Source organism: Grampus griseus, assembly GCF_964374135.1.
Source record: "Grampus griseus genome assembly, chromosome: 2".
Lineage (NCBI taxonomy): Eukaryota > Metazoa > Chordata > Mammalia > Artiodactyla > Delphinidae > Grampus > Grampus griseus.
This window is the reverse complement of record NC_139018.1, coordinates 158,431,595-158,448,958: the sequence shown is the minus strand read 5'-3', so window position 1 is coordinate 158,448,958 and position 17,364 is coordinate 158,431,595. Positions and strand designations below refer to the sequence as shown.

General features: G+C 44.9%; 1 protein-coding gene across 1 annotated transcript in view; it reads left to right on the top strand.

Moving 5' to 3' along the window:
• The window catches only part of CCNY (cyclin Y), a 125,496-nt gene extending 109,462 nt beyond the window's left edge, over positions 1 to 16,034 (top strand). Inside the window, exons 5-10 of the mRNA XM_082647349.1 lie at positions 2,825 to 2,860; positions 5,137 to 5,194; positions 5,287 to 5,406; positions 10,539 to 10,705; positions 13,973 to 14,135; positions 14,795 to 16,034. Coding sequence (XP_082503475.1) covers positions 2,825 to 2,860; positions 5,137 to 5,194; positions 5,287 to 5,406; positions 10,539 to 10,705; positions 13,973 to 14,135; positions 14,795 to 14,911 — 661 coding nt within the window. The 3' untranslated portion in view covers positions 14,912 to 16,034. The remainder of the gene's footprint in view (positions 1 to 2,824; positions 2,861 to 5,136; positions 5,195 to 5,286; positions 5,407 to 10,538; positions 10,706 to 13,972; positions 14,136 to 14,794) is intronic.
• Positions 16,035 to 17,364: the final 1,330 nt, after the last annotated feature.

Genomic DNA, 17,364 nt, shown 5'->3' with positions numbered 1-17,364 from the left:
GAGAAGTACAGCGAGGGTAGTGCCCGCGGTCAGAAACATGTTTTGTTTTCCTGATCAAGAAAATAGCATTTCTTCATTCCCAGCTCCCCTTCCCTCCTGGCTCTGCAGCAAGGGCAGTTGAGCTAACCCTCTGGTCAGCCTGTCCTGGGTGACCTCACCATTTTCTGAGGACATGGCAGACTAAGCAGGCCTCCAAAGCTGGACATTTGGAGTAAAGCCTGAAGCCTGGAATTGATTCTGTTTTCAGCTGACTGTCCTTTGCCCCCGGCAGTCACTTCTTTCACAATGACCGACTGAACTGGCCTGTGGAGCTGGGCCCAACACGTGCATCCTCAGCTTGGTTTTCTCACTTTCCGGGGTATGATCTTGAGTGGACATTGGCCTACAGACTGGCACTGTGTTTTATGGAGGCCTGAGTCATGATAACGTCCAAGCTTGCTTTCAGCTCTGGAGATCTGGGAGACAGTAACCTTGGGGCCCCGAAGACCTTCAGTCCATCTACAGAAGCCGGAAGACCTCTTGAGGTGGAATTATTCATAGGGCAACAACAATAATAATAATAACTTTGCTTTAGAACTTTATATTTGAGATCATGCTTTTATACACTTCATTTGATTGTAATAACCACTCTGTGATGTGGGTTGAATTGTAATTTTTTAGTTGAGGAATTGAAGGCTCTGAGAGGTGGATAAACTCTAATTGATGAAGGAGCCAGTTTTTAAACCCAGCTGGTCTGACTTCAGTGCCGTGGTGATTTTCCTGTGATGTGCTCCCTCACAGGGGAAGCAGGGACCATATTTTTCTCAATCAATCAAAGCAATTAAAGTAATCACTATACCAAACCCAATCATATGAAACATTCAGTTTAATCATCACAGCAGGACTGTTAAATGAATAAAACAGTACTTTCTTCCTTTTTCCTAGAGGCAGCATTATAGAATGAAAGGGCATAAAACCATGATACAAGTCGGAAATCCCGACGTCTAGTGTCTCTACCTGATTTTCTTATTTATAAAATAGAATCAGTAACATTTATTATTTCCCATTGCAGGGCTTTTAAGGTACGTGAAGGCACTTTGAAAACTGTACCATTATTTTTTAAACTTCTGAAGTCCCTTCACCCCACTTTCCTTCATCAGCTTAGATGCTTTTCAAGATGTTAGGAGGAAGAGAATATATTACATTTGCTCAGGGATACTTTTAACACTTAGCTGAAATCATTTGAATTAATAGATCTGGAAAGAGAGATTTAGAAGGAGATGCTTTCTTTGATAGAGTGAGATGAGCTATAGTCATGTTGAGTCGTGGGTGAACATCTGAGCTACTCAGAGTCCAGCGTGCATGCCCAGGTCTCTGAGTGAGTGCCGCCGCCGAGTGAGCTGAGGTGTTTGGGACCCAGCCCTCTACCTCCATGTTGGTGCCCTGGATGGCAGTTTCTGTGCTCTGAGAACACAATCTGATGCAGCCAGTTAGCTATGTTCTTAGAAGCTTAAAAAATAAATTTTTGGCCTCCTCAGTACATTTTAAAGTGAAACAAAAATTGTGGAAGGATCTAGACAGGTTGCAAAAGAGGAAATAATAAAAAAAAATTGGGCAGTCAACACGAATAACCCTGCCAACTTGACAGGTGATCAAAGAAACTCAAATTGAAAACGGTTACACTTTTAACCTGTCCAGTTGGAGAACATTTTTTCAAAACATTCAAGGTGAGTGTTGGTGAAGGGGAGGTGAGACAGACACTGGTGGGGAAGTACACTGGTACAGCTTTTCTGCAAAGATACTGGGATGTATATGTGGGGAGCCTTACAGTTATTAATGACCTTAGAGCAAGTAATTCCAAGTACAGGATGTTTTCTTATGGAAATAATATAGTCATAGGTCACACAAATATTTATCATTATGGTGTTAATCATAATTGCAAAAATATTAAAAATAACTTAAATGTTCAATAGTAGGGGGATGGTTAATAAATTATTCAACAACGTAATGGAATATAGTCAGCCATTTAAAGTCACGTTTTTGAATAACACTTTAATGGTAAGAAAAATGTTAATGAGGATAAAAGTGGGATGCAAACCTGTTTGCTTTAGGTAGATACGAATAAATACCTCTATATCTTAAGCTGATAGTAATAATCTGGGCAGAGGAATTATTTTTCTGTATACTTTTTTTATTTTCCAAAAATTTCTTCAATCTGAATGTAACACATTTTATAATCAGAAAAACATTATTTGAAGAAAATTCAGGGGATAGGAATGTCTTCATTAAATCCAGATCTTTTAAAATGTAAAATAAAATTTTAAGGTATTACAAATAAGAGTTACACTACCATTTCAGCAAATGAATGAACAAATTAGGCAGATTTCCAAGAGGTTATTGATTTAAAAGAAAAAATGGCAAACCACTGTGGGTAATATTCACATTTTGATGGTAGTTATAAAGAAACCACTAATTTTCTAAAACAGCAGGTGCTGAGTTGGAGACTTCTAGAGGTGTTTAATTTCACCACCTATTTTTTACATAGTGCCTATATTTTAAAGTGAAGAAAGCTTAAGGTTTCAGCTAGAAAGAGAAACTTGTTTCTGAATATCACTTGAAGTTTTGGTGTTTCTGGAAAAGATTTAATAATTGCTCAAAATAAGTACCTGATTGATTTACTTTGAAGAATGCATTTTCTTAATCAGCATTGTGAATTAAGTGGGGCTGTTCAGATGGGTCATTTTTTACTTAAATTTTAAATATTTATGGTCAGACTGATGCCAGGTAATATATGACATCTTGAATGTGCTTATGAAACACTGAACTTCTGCATTTTACTTTACAGTGTAGCTCTCGCAATATATTACCACATCAAAAACAGGTAGGTGGATTTTGATTAATTTTGTGCTAAAAACATCACACATCATCTACTGTGATGTTTTTCCTATTACGTTCTAGTTCCTTAGCCTTTGAGTTTTATATTCTTATTTCATTTTCATAGAATCTCTAAAGTTAGTACAATTTATCCACACTTCCTAGGTAAATGCTGAACTGCTTCTGAGTCAGAGGACACGAAATGAAGCCAGCAAAACAAAGTTTCTTGACAATGTTCAGCCTCCTCTTGACTTTATTTTCTGTATAATTTGCTTAAACATTCTGTCTGTTATAAAATATTTTAACAATTTTCTGTGTGCAGCTTTAACATGAAAAAATGTTTAGTTTATAGTTTCAATTCAGTAGAAAAAGTTTTGTTGTAAATTTAGTCATAAACTATTTTAATGTAGTAGAAATTCTCTCTCTGATAGATGTCTGGAGATAGTTCAGTTAATTTTAAAAGTCAGTTAAAACAGGGACTCACAGAAGAATCATTTAAACATTTACCTTAAGCATTTTAATGGTCAGCTCTTTGCATGCCTTATGTCATTTAATTTTTTATAACAGCTCCATGAGGTGATTCTGACATTATCTCCATTTTACAGATAAAGAAACTGAGGCATAGAGAGATTTTTTTAAATAATTTGCCTGAGATTACACAACTAGTAAAGTGGGGAATTGGGAATTGAACCCAAGCAATATACCACTGAGACTTTAAATGATATGCTCTGCTGGGTTAATGGTGATACATTGGGCCGAGAGGAAGTGGAGAGAGCCCAACAGAAAAGTCAGCCTGTGGAAACAAGCATGATTAATTTACAGATTGTAGCCTGAAAGTGTCTTGAGAAGAGGTGTCTGCAGACTCCCTCTTTGATAAGTCATACTGACCCAGCCTCAGGGGCTGGTGATAGATCCCTTAGCTTTGATAGAGACTGTGCTGAGATTCATAGCTTTTAATGGAAGTGAAAGCAAAATCCACTTCTCAGAGGAGTCATTTTAGCTTAAATTTTGAATCCTTATTTATATTTCTGAACCTACATTTTGATTTTTAAAATTACTTGTGAAAGTTTCTCGAGAGTGCTGAATGGTGTTTCAGGGGCTCTCACTCCTCAGGAGAACTGAACAGGGCTGAAGAGCCTGAGGAGTTGGGGGCGTCCCTCACCTTCCTCCTTGAGTACCTGGCAGAGGTGGTTGGCAGTCGAGGGGGATCACGATTCCTCAGCGCCAGGTGCACTTTGTTTTCACCCCACTCTCCAGTCCTGACTGCTTGAGCCGTGCTTTTATTCGGGTTCATCTAAATCTTTGCTGTCTGTCCTGCAGGCTAGTGAAAAGCAGCACAGGTATGAATGCCCAGAGCTTTAAAAACAGTTCCCACTGTGCAAAGACAGGGATGAAAATTGAGCTGGTCTGCCAAGCTCTTTCTTTCGCTTTTATTTTGATGCAGACAGTAAGTTCATAGAACAGAAACTGTAGTGTTTGCCACGGGGCGTGCGTGTTAGGGACAGATCTGCAGCCTTCTGATACTTGCGAGCCTAGTTGACGTTGGAAAATTGTGTGCTGTTAACCAAAGCAGTGGTTTCCAAATTTGGTTTTTAAAGAAATAATTTTAGACAAAACTCAAATGACATAAAACAGATGGAGGTAGAGCCATCACTAGTGGAGTGTGGACGACCCCCCCAGAGCCCAGCGGCCCCGCTGAGCTCACAGTGAACACTGCCACTTTAAATGGGTCTGTGCAGTTACCGGCTTGGTAACAACCAGTTACACTTTTCTACATGTTCCCTCTTGTTTTTCAATATACAATCATGAAACTCCTCATTAGCGAAGTGGTTAAGTTGCATGCTGTGAAACTTTCAAACTAATCTCCAGGACACACTATGAGTGTTCATTGTTACCCTCAGACTTCTTTCTTGTCGACCACAACCTAAGGATGGTTTAAACAGATCTGTCAGCCTTTGCTCAGAAACAAGAGGTTAAAGAAATTTAGATTTGGTTCATTTGAAAACTCAGGAAATGAAAATCTAGATTTTCACTTAATTAAACTAAATGTGATTCATAACCTTTATTTCTTGGACTATTCAAAAATGACTAAGTGTTGTCCCCAAGAAAAACAAATTATAATTCATGAATAATCAGTAGCATCTCTTAACAGCACTGCTTCTGTTTCTTGAAATAACAGCTGAATCAAAATACATTTTTGTTTCCTTTTGACTGGCATTCATTCTTGCAGAAGGTAAACTCCGTTTTCTGTTATTTCTCCCCCCGGCCCGCCCCCCCAACCAGGGACCCAGATGGAAGGATGCTCTTGGATATTTTCGATGAGAACCTTCACCCTCTTTCGGTAACCCTCCCCCGGGGTCTCAGGGTGTTGTCCAGTCGTGTCTCTGTTATTCTTGTTGGGCGGCCAGTCATTGAGAATCTCTCCTTTCCCAGAAATGCGAAGTGCCACCAGATTATGACAAACACAACCCAGAGCAGAAGCAGATTTACCGGTTTGTTCGGACACTGTTCAGTGCTGCTCAGCTGACTGCGGAATGTGCCATTGTCACCCTGGTGAGTGCCCACAGGGTGACGCGGTCGTGGAGTGGGGCGCAGGCAGGAATGTCCGTCACGGACCTGGGAAGCACAGCACCACTTCAGGGTTGTCTTTTATCTGGGAGGGTAGCGACGGGATCTCCTAAAAGAGGGTGCGTGTGTGGTCTGCTCCACAGTGCCCACCTAAAGCCCATTGTCAGATCGCACTCAGAATCAGGAAAGCTGAAATGCTGCGTGCAGGTAAGTGAAGCACGGGGCCCAAGGGCCTTAGAAGGACCAGCGCCTCCTCATTAACGTCCAGGTTTGTGGTGTTGGTTCCCTGCAGAGGTTTAATACCATTGATCAGATGTGATAAGTTCATATATCGGAAGGACTGCTGTAGTTGCTGCCTTCTCTTCTGTGATTTTCATGTAAATATGTGTCTGTAAGATACTCAGAGACAGCATGGACATAAATCTGCACTTTAAGACTTGAGATAAAAATCTGTAACCTTACTTAGACTCTGAAAACCTTAGGGACGGACTCTTTAGGTCAGATCTCATTTGGGAAATAGATTTGGCTGTGTAGCCCATTGTCACTGACCTTTCGTCACTGACATTGTGTGCAACTCAGATAAGAAGTAAGCTCTGCCAGTGCACGGGCTGCCCCGAGGGACCAGAAAGTCATCCCTGCAGTTCCTGAGAAGAGATTGGTGTGTGACAGAAAGTGTACAGGACCCTTTGTGTCTCTGCCACACTAAGAGCCCTGTACTCTCGGATGATTGGACAGTAACCTGTTTGTTTGTTCATTTCTTCTCTCATGGAACTTGCCGCCTGGTAGGTTAACAGACATTCAACAAGTCTTCCTCTGGTGATCTGGAGTGATGATAGGTCCTTAGGTCATGATTGGGAAGCATATTTATTGCTCAGCTTTGTTCCTCCAAAGGATGTCACGTCCTTAACAAAACACACCTTGGGCAGCAGGATTGATATTTTAATGAAAGGAGATTGTGATAAAGGGGAGGGAAGGGTGAGAAAATCAGATGACACCGTGGATAAGATTAGTACTAAAATCCACACCATGATGAAAGATTCATTTTGAAGCTTCTGCAGATGGAATGTGGTGGGGTTTTTTTTACCTTCCATTCCTAAGAAAACTGTGACCTGACCGTGCCCTGTAGTGCCTTAGAGTTTGGATTTATTAGCATGAAGGAGAAGGTTAGCGTCCTGTGGAGGACACAAGTTTCTGCAGAGACATGGAGAACATGTAAAGTGTGTTTCCCTGTCTCCGAGGATGGCTGGGAGGGGTGGCTAGTTTGTCTTGGGAGTACTACGAGAGTGATGTGTATTTGTCAGTCATTGGAACTGCTGAAATCTTCTCTTGTCCTGTGACATCAGCTGGTGGCTTAGCAGGGGATTAGCATACATATATGGCGGTCTTGCTGGCTACAGCCTAAAGGTGAGCAGCTTTGGGGCCCGCACAGCAGGCCCAGCTCTGCAGACGGATTCTCTGGGGCCTGCTTGGTTGGCCGAGTCAGCCTGGGGCCTGTGGGCAGAGGGCAGACAGCTGCGAGCTCTGAGCGAGCCCCATGTATGATGATCCTGCCCTTCTCTCCAGTCTCTAGAGGTAGAAGCAGCCGTTCACAACAGGCCCGGTCTAGAGCTGGCAGAACTGCATCTCTCTCGGCCTTTCTCCTGGGCCTTCTCTTGGCGGCATGCCCGGGGGGAGGCGGGGGGGCCCACAGTTAGCTCTGCACTGCTGCACACAAGGAACCAGACTGCAGCCTGCCTGTGCAAGGAGCTTCCAGGACCTTCAGCCACTTGCTCCTGGCTGTATCAGGGAGCACCAGTCATGCCAGCCCAGCTGGGTCCCCCTCGAGTGGCCTGGCAGGTCCAGCCATTGCTGCATGGCCATGAGGGCTGCCATTCAGCCCCTGGACTGCAGCCCCAAAGTGCCTCTCAGAGGCTGGTGCTCTGATGTTGAGGCGACCTGTGGAATCTATCCATTCTGACCCCGAAGACTCCCTTTTTAGGTCACGTTAGTGGTTTCTAAGGAAGTCAAAAGCTGTTGTTCAGATGGTGTCCAGTGACGAATCCAAATATCTCATTCTTGTGCTCCTTCAAATACTAGCAAATAGGAAGCGCTGTTGAGGTCCCAGTTGGCTAAGCTCTGGGTACGAGAGTCTTAAGATGAACGGACCCAGTGCTGCTCTTTAAAATCCATGGAAAAGTTCCAGCATCGTCGGAAGTTTGGTCACATATCCTGGATTCCATGAGCTTGCATTTTCTTCCTCCCCCGTGCCTTTAACAGTTTTATTTTGTACAGTCAACCGAATGCTCTTTGTAGCTCAGTAAGTGCTCACTGGCCTGTATTTTCTAGAGACTCCCAAGGACGGTCCTTCTTATGAAAGTAAATCTGCAAATTTAATTGAGCAAGAATGTCCTGTTAGCAACGGTCTAGGGAATGGTGTTGAGAAAGAATCAATTGTCTGTTATTTTACTTGGCAGAGAATTAAAACACCCAAGTGGGAATTTACTAAAGAAATTGCAGCTGACCCTTGAGTATAGCTTTACTGGCAAGTTCTGCTAAATTACATGCTGTTAAGTGGCGCTTATTATGAATGCCTTATCTCCCAACATAACAACTGCCTTCCCTCAGTAATGGACTGTATTTTCATGTCTGATTCCTCTAGTTAGCCCTAGTGGAATATCAGACATGGTAGATGCCCGTTATTTTTTTCTAAATGTTATCTTAAATATTATCTAGTGTACCTGTTAATATCTATCTACTATGGTAAAATAAGAAGAAAATTGAGTAGCCTTCTTTCTGTACTGAGTCAATGAGGAGCTGTTTCGTTGGGGAGCTTGGAGAGGTTTACATAGCTCGTCTGTATAAAGGAATAGAGTCTTAGGGATCTGGATGAAGACTGTTCATAACAATTGCTTTAAAAAATCTGGAGTTAGGTCCAGCTTCAGTTTTCTGCTTGTTTTTTTTTTTTAAGAAATATTTTATTTTATTTATTTTTTGGCCGCACCACATAGCTTGTGGGATCTTAGTTCCCCGACCAGGGATTGAACTCGCGCCCTCGGCAGTGAAAGTGTGGAGTCCTAACCACTGGACCACCAGGGAATTCCCTATCATACATCTTTTTGATTCTCTCCTTGGTAGAATGAGAAGAATTAGTCATCAACCTTTGTAAAAACTATGGAAGTAATCATTCCACAGTTCAGAAAAATGTAAAACATACCAATAAACAGATTTTTATGAAGGGGGACTTTAAAAGGCATTCGTACCTTGTGATCCAGCTTAAGCAGTGGGCTTTGTGGATATTTCTGATGTTTGTCTTCAAACTAAATTATGGCAGTTTATAAATCCTATATTACAATTGGTTTCATTTTACAACTTCAGCTGGAATTATTTCATTTAAAAACAATCACTTCAGGGACTTCCCTGGTGGTCCAGTGGTTAAGACTCCATGCTCCCAATGCAGGGGGTCTGGGTTCGATCCCTGGTCAGGGAACTAGATCCCGCATGCCGCAACTCAGCCTGCATGCCTCAACTGAAGATCCCTCATGCAGCAACGAAGCTCTGATGTACTGCAACTAAGACCCGGCGAAGCCAAATACATGCATACATACATACATACATACATAAATATTAAAAAAAATAAGATACTTCACACCCATTAGGATGACAATAATTAAAAAAAAAATACAGAAAACAACAAGTGTTGGCAAGGATGTGGAAACACTGTAACCCTTGTGCATTACCAGTGGGGATGTAAATGGTTCAGCTGCCGTGGAAGATAGTATGGTGGTTCTTCAAAAAATTAAACATAGATTATGATATGATCCAGCAGTTCCACTTCTGGGTGTATACCCGAAAGAATCAAAAGCAGAGACTCGAACAGATACTTGTACACCAGTGTTCACAGCAACATTATTCACAGTAGCCGAAAGAGGAAACCACTCAAATGTCTGTCAGTGGATGATAGATAAACAAAATGTGGTCCATACATAAAATGGATCATTATTCAGCCTTGAAAAGGGAGGACATGTTGACACATGCTACAATGTGGAACATTATGCTCAATGAAAGAAGCCAATCACAAAAGGACAAATACACTGCGATTCCACCTATGTAAGGTACCTAGAGTAGTCACAGTCACGTAGGCGGAAAGTACAAAGGTGGGTGCCAGGGGCCAGGGGAGGGGAAGTGGGGAGTTGTAATAGGTACAGAGTTTCAATTTGGGAAGATGAAAAAGTTGTGGAAATAGAGATAGATGGTGGCGATTTCACAACACTGTGACTGTTCTTAATGCCACAGAAATGATTAAGTGGTAAATCTTATGTGTATTTTACCATAATAATTAAAAAAATACGTTTATCAACACTGCCTGTAAATCTACAATTACCTCAAAATAAAGAGTTTAATTTAGAAACAACTACAGATAGAAAAAAATAGGTTTCTTCCTTTCACATCCTTTGTTCTCCTTCTTGGCACATTGGTGGTTTTGTTTTGTTTTTTTTAAACGGAACTTTTTTTTTTTTTGGCTGTGTTGGGTCTTCGTTGCTGCATGCAGGCTTTCTCTAGTTGCGGTGAGCAGGGGCTACGCTTTGTTGTGGTGCGCGCGCTTCTCATTGTAGTGACTTCTTGTTGCGGAGCACGGGCTCTAGGAGCACGGGCTTCAGTAGTTGTGGCTCGTGGGTTCTAGAGCGCAGGCTCAGTAGTTGTGGCGCACGGGCTTAGTTGCTCCGCAGCAAGTGGGATCTTCCCGGACCAGGGGTTGAGCCCGTGTCCCCTGCACTGGCAGGCGGATTCTTAACCACTGCGCTACCAGGGAAGCCCAGTGGTTTGTTGAATGTGTGTTGATGTCATAGTTGGTAGAGTGAGAAATTAACCCGCAGCTCCTAGAACACTTTCCTGCCCCGGAGTCTTAAGGGCCGGCCTCATTCACACATCCAGTTACGGAGTGTGCCTCTCAGCCCATTTTGCCTCAGACTCGTTGAGCCCTTTGACTTTTTAAAATACATGTGATCAGGCTGTCAGCGCCTGTTTAAAGCTGAGCTGGGGGAGTGCAGTGAACAGCTGGGAGTTGGTTCACGTGTGTTGGCGAGTGTGGAGCAGTAACAAGGCAGGTCACCGGGCGCCGGCGTGCTCGTGTCTTCCAGGTGTACCTCGAAAGGCTTCTAACATATGCAGAGATTGACATCTGTCCGGCCAACTGGAAGCGGATTGTTCTGGGGGCCATCCTGCTGGCCTCCAAGGTATGGGACGACCAGGCCGTGTGGAACGTGGACTACTGCCAGATCCTGAAGGACATCACAGTGGAGGACATGTGAGTGTGGGCGGGGGTGTCTGCAGAGGAAACCCTCCCCTTTGTGGACCTGCTCAGTGTGGTTATGAGTGGATGTGATTGCACGTCTGTTATGGGCTGGCCGAGCAAGGACACAGTTGCTGAAAGCCTTATTCTAGGCGAACCTTCCTATACCTTCCTGCTCCCTGTCTGCATTGGGGCTCATCCCAGCTCTGTATCTACTGCAGACTGATGACTGGCAGCAGATGGGCTAAAATGTTACCTGTTTCTGTTCAGAGAGAAGACTTTCACTGCTTTTGTCACGTTTTGCAAGTTCAGTTGCTTAAAATGAGCGTTGTGTCCTCGAAGTCCCCCTGTGCTGTCCTGGTCGGGCTGCGTGTTCTCAGGGCACCATCCTGAGCTCACACTTAGCTGCGGCCCAGGGGCTGGGGTCCCAGGGGCTGGGCGTACAAGAAGTGGAGTCAGAACCTCCCAGGAGCGATGAGCTGTTTTGGAAACACTCAATCAGATGAATTTCTTACAGTTCCTTATGGTTTACAGGCATTTCTGACATGATTCTTGCTAATATTTTTCTCGTCTTGTTTGGCTTCCTTGAGGAAGCTCTGAGCTGGAGCAGGTTCCACTGTGTCCCGGTCCACATACAGGTCCCTGGACCCAGTGACCAGTGTGGGCTCCTCCCCACCCTACCCCCCCTCTTCCGGTTGCTGGTTCGCTGGGCACCCCATTTTTGTGCTGCCCTGGGAGCTCCTGTTTGTGTTTTCGGTCTTTTGCCAGAGCCTTTTCCTGCTGCATACCTGTATGACTCCTTCCTACATGTCATTCTTTATCATAAAAAGTAAGACAAATAGGAAGTTTTTGACAGCAAGAAAAATAAAATGAGCATAGTTTTAAAAAATTCTTGATTACATTTCGAGGTGAAAACAGTTACTAAGATAACTGTCATCCAGACCGTAAGTAGGTTGCTTCCACCTTTGAGCTGCTGTGAATAACACTGTCGTGAATATGAACACGGGTGTGCAGATACCTCCCAGAGGCCCTGCTCTCCGTTCGTTGGGATCTATGCCCAGAAATGGGATTGCTGCTTGTTGGCTGGTCTTTAAAGTGAGCCCATTTTTCTACAAAAGCCGACAGGCCATTAGGTGATGAAAACAACTCTCTTTACTCCATTTTAGAACCCCATTTGCAAGTTGCTAAATGGCATCAGTTCAGTTGGGTTTCTTTACAGCGTTGATCTAACGTAACAAATATTTCTTAAATTTTTTTGTTTATTGACTTGAATTTATTTATTATAAAGTTTTACATCAGAACTACTTCCTTATAATTATCCCCTTCGGGGCAGTAAATCCATCAAGCCCGTTCTCTCTGCATCACTTAGTTTTTTGATGATTTATCACATAACAAGCTGTCAGATGTCCCTGGAGGATGTACTTCTGCCGTTTGGAAATTCAGATTTGGGGAATTATTTTTATTTTCTAAATCTTGCCTTAGTTGGAAAACACAGAAGCTCTAAAATCTTTATTTCCCCCAAACTTAAACATTCTGTTCAAGAAAACACTCAGTATTCAGGAAGGCTGTTTTTTCCCTAAGGAACCCTGGGAAACTGCCACCTTGTTCAAAACAAGATTCCTCTTGACTTTAATCCTAGTTATACCCTCAACAAGAGGCAGTGGTGTCTAGATACCATTTGGGGCAGGAACAGCTAGCTGACTAGTTCTCTTAACATTTATACTAAAAACTTGCTGGCATTGGAGAATGGGATTTGCAGTGGCACCTCTTAGCCACCGGGTGGCAGTCTGTCCACAGGCAGCTCCCAGGTTGCCCAGGAGAACACTTCCGCCTTAGCGTATTTTTGACACTTAAGATTTTACCTGGGTTCCAGTATTTCACAGGATGACTTCTTATTAAATCTCACTGAAAGGAGCCATAAATACAAGTCATGAAAAGTGTAAAGTTTAGCACAACACACACATTTGGGGCTTTACTCCTTTCTCGAAGCTGCATCGAAGCAGCCCCTCCGATTAAATGACCTGAATGCGACGTCTTGGTTCCTCCCCCTCTGAGGCGCTCAGGCCTTCGATAACGACTTGCTGAGGTTTCTCGCTTCTGATCTGCCTGGGAGCTTCCGTCGGGGAACCTGCCACCCTGCCGCTTCAGTGCTCCCGCCCCCGTTGTCATAGCAGCGCTAGACGGGCTCGGATGGCTAGATGGGGCCCCTGGCCGGGAGCAGACGAGCTGCCCGCCCTCCCCCCCCCCCCCCCCCCGCCGGGAGCAGCCCGCCCCCACCTGGCTCCTCCCCGCCGGAGCTGGTCGCTTCCGGGGCTCAGTTCAGCTCTCACTTCCCGGAAGCCTTCCCTGGATCCCTCCGCCCAGGCTGAGCTTGGTGCGCTCCTTTCAGTAACAGGAATTATGGAGCACCAACCTCATGTCAGGTGCTGAGCTGGGGCCAGGCTGCACCATCAGCTGTCACGGTTTCTGGCTCCGAGGAGACAAGGAGGGGAGACTGTGATAAAGGACAGAAGTGATCCCGAGGTGCTGCCTGGAGAGGTGGCCCTGGAGCAGTGCTCCCAGACAGACCTGTCGCTGAGGACGCTTCTCCCCCGGCAGTAACTACCGAGAAGTAGGCCTGATGACAGGGAAGTTTTCAGATGCATTCTGGCCGCCCTGGTTCGTCTTCATACAGCTGGTTGGCTCCCTTGTGGACCAGGGGCTGTCGCTGAGTAGTTCTGAGGGGGCGGACAGGACCAGCAGCGGCAGCTCGCAGGAGAGTTAGAGATGCACGTTCTCGGGCCCACCCAGACCTGCCGGATCAGATGGGTGGGCCCAGCAGGGGGTCCTCACATGCCCTGCAGGTGATGGGTGTGCGCTGGGGCTGGGGAACCGCTCCTCCTCCCGTGGTCCGGAGGAAGGCCGGTCAGCGCGTCCTCACCTCTCCTCCCGGGAAGGGCAGTCCTCTGGGTCTTGGGGAGGCCTGTCCTCCAGGCTGCTGTCCGCCCTCACTGGATTCCACTTGACAGCTCTCGACTGCATCTTCTGCCCTGTTTGAGCCAATGGCTCACGCGGAAAGGTGAGGCCAGAGCCTGCCGTGTGTGTGCGCGCGCGCGCGTGCACAGATGTACTCAGTCTCAGTGTCAGGGTCGCCCTTAAGCACTTTCTGGTGATCATCCCAGTTAATCAGGACTCATCCTTCCGGTCACTGGACCAGGTGGACTTGGCTGTGTCCAGCAGCCTGCCCAGGCGGCCACAGGTGGGGACAATGGCTGAGCTGTGCGTTTGTGGCTTTCTCTGCAGGAACGAGCTGGAGCGACAGTTCCTCGAATTGCTCCAGTTCAACATCAACGTGCCCTCCAGTGTTTATGCCAAGTATTATTTTGATCTTCGTTCTCTGGCGGAAGCCAACAACCTGAGCTTCCCCTTGGAGCCCCTTAGCAGGGAGAGGGCCCATAAGCTGGAGGTAAGAGGTGTTGGTGCCCGGCGGGTGCACTGCTGCCGACTGAGCTGTGTGCTTGCGGCAGTTCCTGATACTGCGTGTCGTAAAATAAGGACGAGGTGCCCTGGATTTAATTTGTACAACCTCATATTTTAATAACCTTATTAATGGCGGTTTTTACTTAATGTGCACTGATTGTTTTTTAAGTCAAAGAAGTTTTTTAAAAACCCGTTTTTTAAAAAATGTACCCACAAAAAGAGTGTTCCCAGCATGCACTTTTATAAGGAAAAAGTTACCAGATGACCCTACCGATTGGGAATCCAAAAAAGTTTGATTCTGCCTTTTTATTTTTCATTTTTTCAAAGTATTTTCTCCACAGCCCAGTTAGAGCCAGGGCCAGCCCCTGTGGTCTTGGCCTGGGTTCTGGGCCATCACTGATAAGCTGTGTGACTCTTGTGTCTTGCACTTGTGTGTAGCTCAGTTTTGCACGTGCACCCAGCTCTTCCCATCCGACTTTGACGGCTGAAAGTGTGGGGACAAGGAGGCTCACGGGTTAGAGCCCTCCTTCAGAGGAGGCGCAGAGGCCCTCTGCACCTTCATCCCGAGTGTCCTCAGTGCCGAGGGCCGGCCAGGGCGAGGGCGCTGGCTCCCGGCTGACCTGATTACTTCCCCTCTGCCCCCAGGCCATCTCCCGCCTCTGCGAGGATAAGTACAAGGACCTGCGAAGACCCACGAGGAAGCGGTCAGCGAGTGCTGACAATCTGACTCTGCCCAGGTGGTCCCCGGCCATCATCTCCTAACCGTGGGCGTCCCCGCTGGAGGCCGTGCCATCCCTCAGTTTCTCCTTTAGTTCGAGAAAAGACAGTCTTGGGGTGGTTTGGTTTTGTTTCTCTCTTCCTTTTTTTAAAATTCATAGCTCCGCCAGGCTGCCTTGATGAGCGCCTCCGCGCCACGCGCACGCGCAGCAGGGCTCCGAGGACGCGAAGTCGGTACCGTGGGATCCAGTCCAGCCTTCCCCAGCCCCGGAACAGCGCTTCCTTCGTGGAGGAAAGACTCTAACCCTGGAGGAGGAAGGGAAGGGAAAGGAAGTCGGCTAGAGGCACGGAAAGCGGCTTGGCCACTTCCTAAGCCCCCCACCGTCGGTCAGTAGCCGGAACCGACAGGAAAGCCCGGCGTAGGTGACGAAGTTGGATGTGCATTCAAGTCACACGCCGCGTTCACCGCCCCACCTGGATCAGTATGTCCCGTAAGACTTCTTGCATTCCTTCTTGCTGCTTCTCGGGGGTTTGGGGGGGGGGATTTTTGTTTGTTTTCTTCTGTTTTGGTTTTGGTCCCACAGAGCAGAGAATATAGTTTGTACCCACCATGGCACAGACATCCAAATAAATAGTACTGGCTGTTTCTCTCTGCACAACTCCTGCGAGCTGTCTTCTGAGCTTTCTTCCTCTCCAGGGGGAGCACTTGTCACGTTTCTGTGCACCTTTATTTTAGCCGGTTTTCTCCACAGTGGCAGAATCAACTTGACTGTAGTGCTGAACCAAACGTAGCCCTTTCCCCCGACTCCTCCCCCCGGGAACATTCTAGATCACATGGGTGCTTGTGCCTTCTGGTCCTGCGGTGGTTTCTCTCTGCCCTGACGTCCTGGTGGAGGCTGCTCCCCCGCGGCCCGCGTGGGAGCCCTTCCTCCCCCTGCCCACCCCCTCCTCTACTTCCACGTCCATTGTGCAAGCAATATTCCTCTCAATTTTTATATGTTTACTTTAAATCAAAGTTAGTCTATTTGTATAAAATTTTTTAAAAATCTAAAATTTAAAAAAACGGGGGTGGGGGTGGGTATTCCCGTGGAAGATCATTGAAGGGCAAAATGTTCCTATTTACTGAGGTATTTTTCACAGAATGATTGAATAAAAAACTCAACTTGCATTTTCATTGTGGGTGCTTAGTGAAGTTATACAAAATTAAACTGTGAAGGTTTATGCGTCATTAATTATGACCACCTCTTTTCGTTTCTGACTATCCCTCATTTCCTTATGGGCTGCATAAAAATCTGTTACAGCAAGTAAAATTAAAGGGTTAACGATAGAATACCACGTCAGTCTTAAGAATCTGGGTCAGTGAAGCATACAATGCTTTGGGGTTTGCACATTTTCTTGGGTCACAAATGACAGAGGTTTCTAAGTTTCTCCTTCATCAGGTCTTTGAGGCAAATGGCAGCAGAAATCTGTGTTTCACCTTCCTCCTGTGTGAGCTTGGAAGACTTTGGAATCTTAGGTTATTAGTCTGTGCCCTAAACTCATCCACCTGCTCCCCAGACATGCCTGCTCCAGATGAGACATGCTTTGCTTAATGGGAGGGACTCGGAAACACCCAGCATCCCAAGAACACCAAGCCAAGTACTAGTCAGGTTCTGTGAAATTTGTATCATGTGTAAATGGAACTGTTTGGGCCAGAAATACTGTCAGATTCTTTCTGGCTTAAACTTTCAAAAGCAAACAAGCAGAATATGAAAAGTTAATTATCTTTCCATTATAATTGTGTTGATACACTCTGTATGGGTTCCAGAATCAGCTTCTCTCGTCAAGTAAGAGTTGGATTTAGAATTTGAAATAGAGACCTAAACATATAGAAAATATCATTTTATATTCCCTAATCTATGTAGCTTAAAAAGGGACATATTTTCTTAACTGAATACGAATACCTCTCAAATTAGTTCCTCCCATGTAAAGTATCGTATTTTACCCAACATCCATTTCAGGAAAGAGGTTCTGCTGCCTTTAAAGCAGACATCTTATTTTTATCCCTTTTATTTGAATGAGAGAGATTTGAAAATTGAATTATGTAAATATTTCAATGCATCTGCTATTATTTTATGGAGTTTATTAAACTACTTAAAAAAATTGTATAGTCTATTTATTGTATGTATGTACATACAGTCTGGTAACTGAAAGTGGGTTCCGTAAAACCTGACTCAGTCTTGTTTAGACTATGAATATTGTTTTAGCCCTGTGCACTGGACTCTACCTCTGTATAGGAAAATTTTCCATATAAATGAGCATTGATCTGTATTAATTGGTTATGTTTCTTACACTAAGGATTTTTAAAACTCTGCTGTAAGTGTAGATTTCAGTTTTACTTTTGCAGTGTGAATCACTTGACACAAAGGTAGATACTTTAGGTTTGTTTTATTTTTCTACATGATGATGGAGACTTACATTTTGTTCTCTGGTTTGTTCTAAGTTTGCCAAAAAAACAC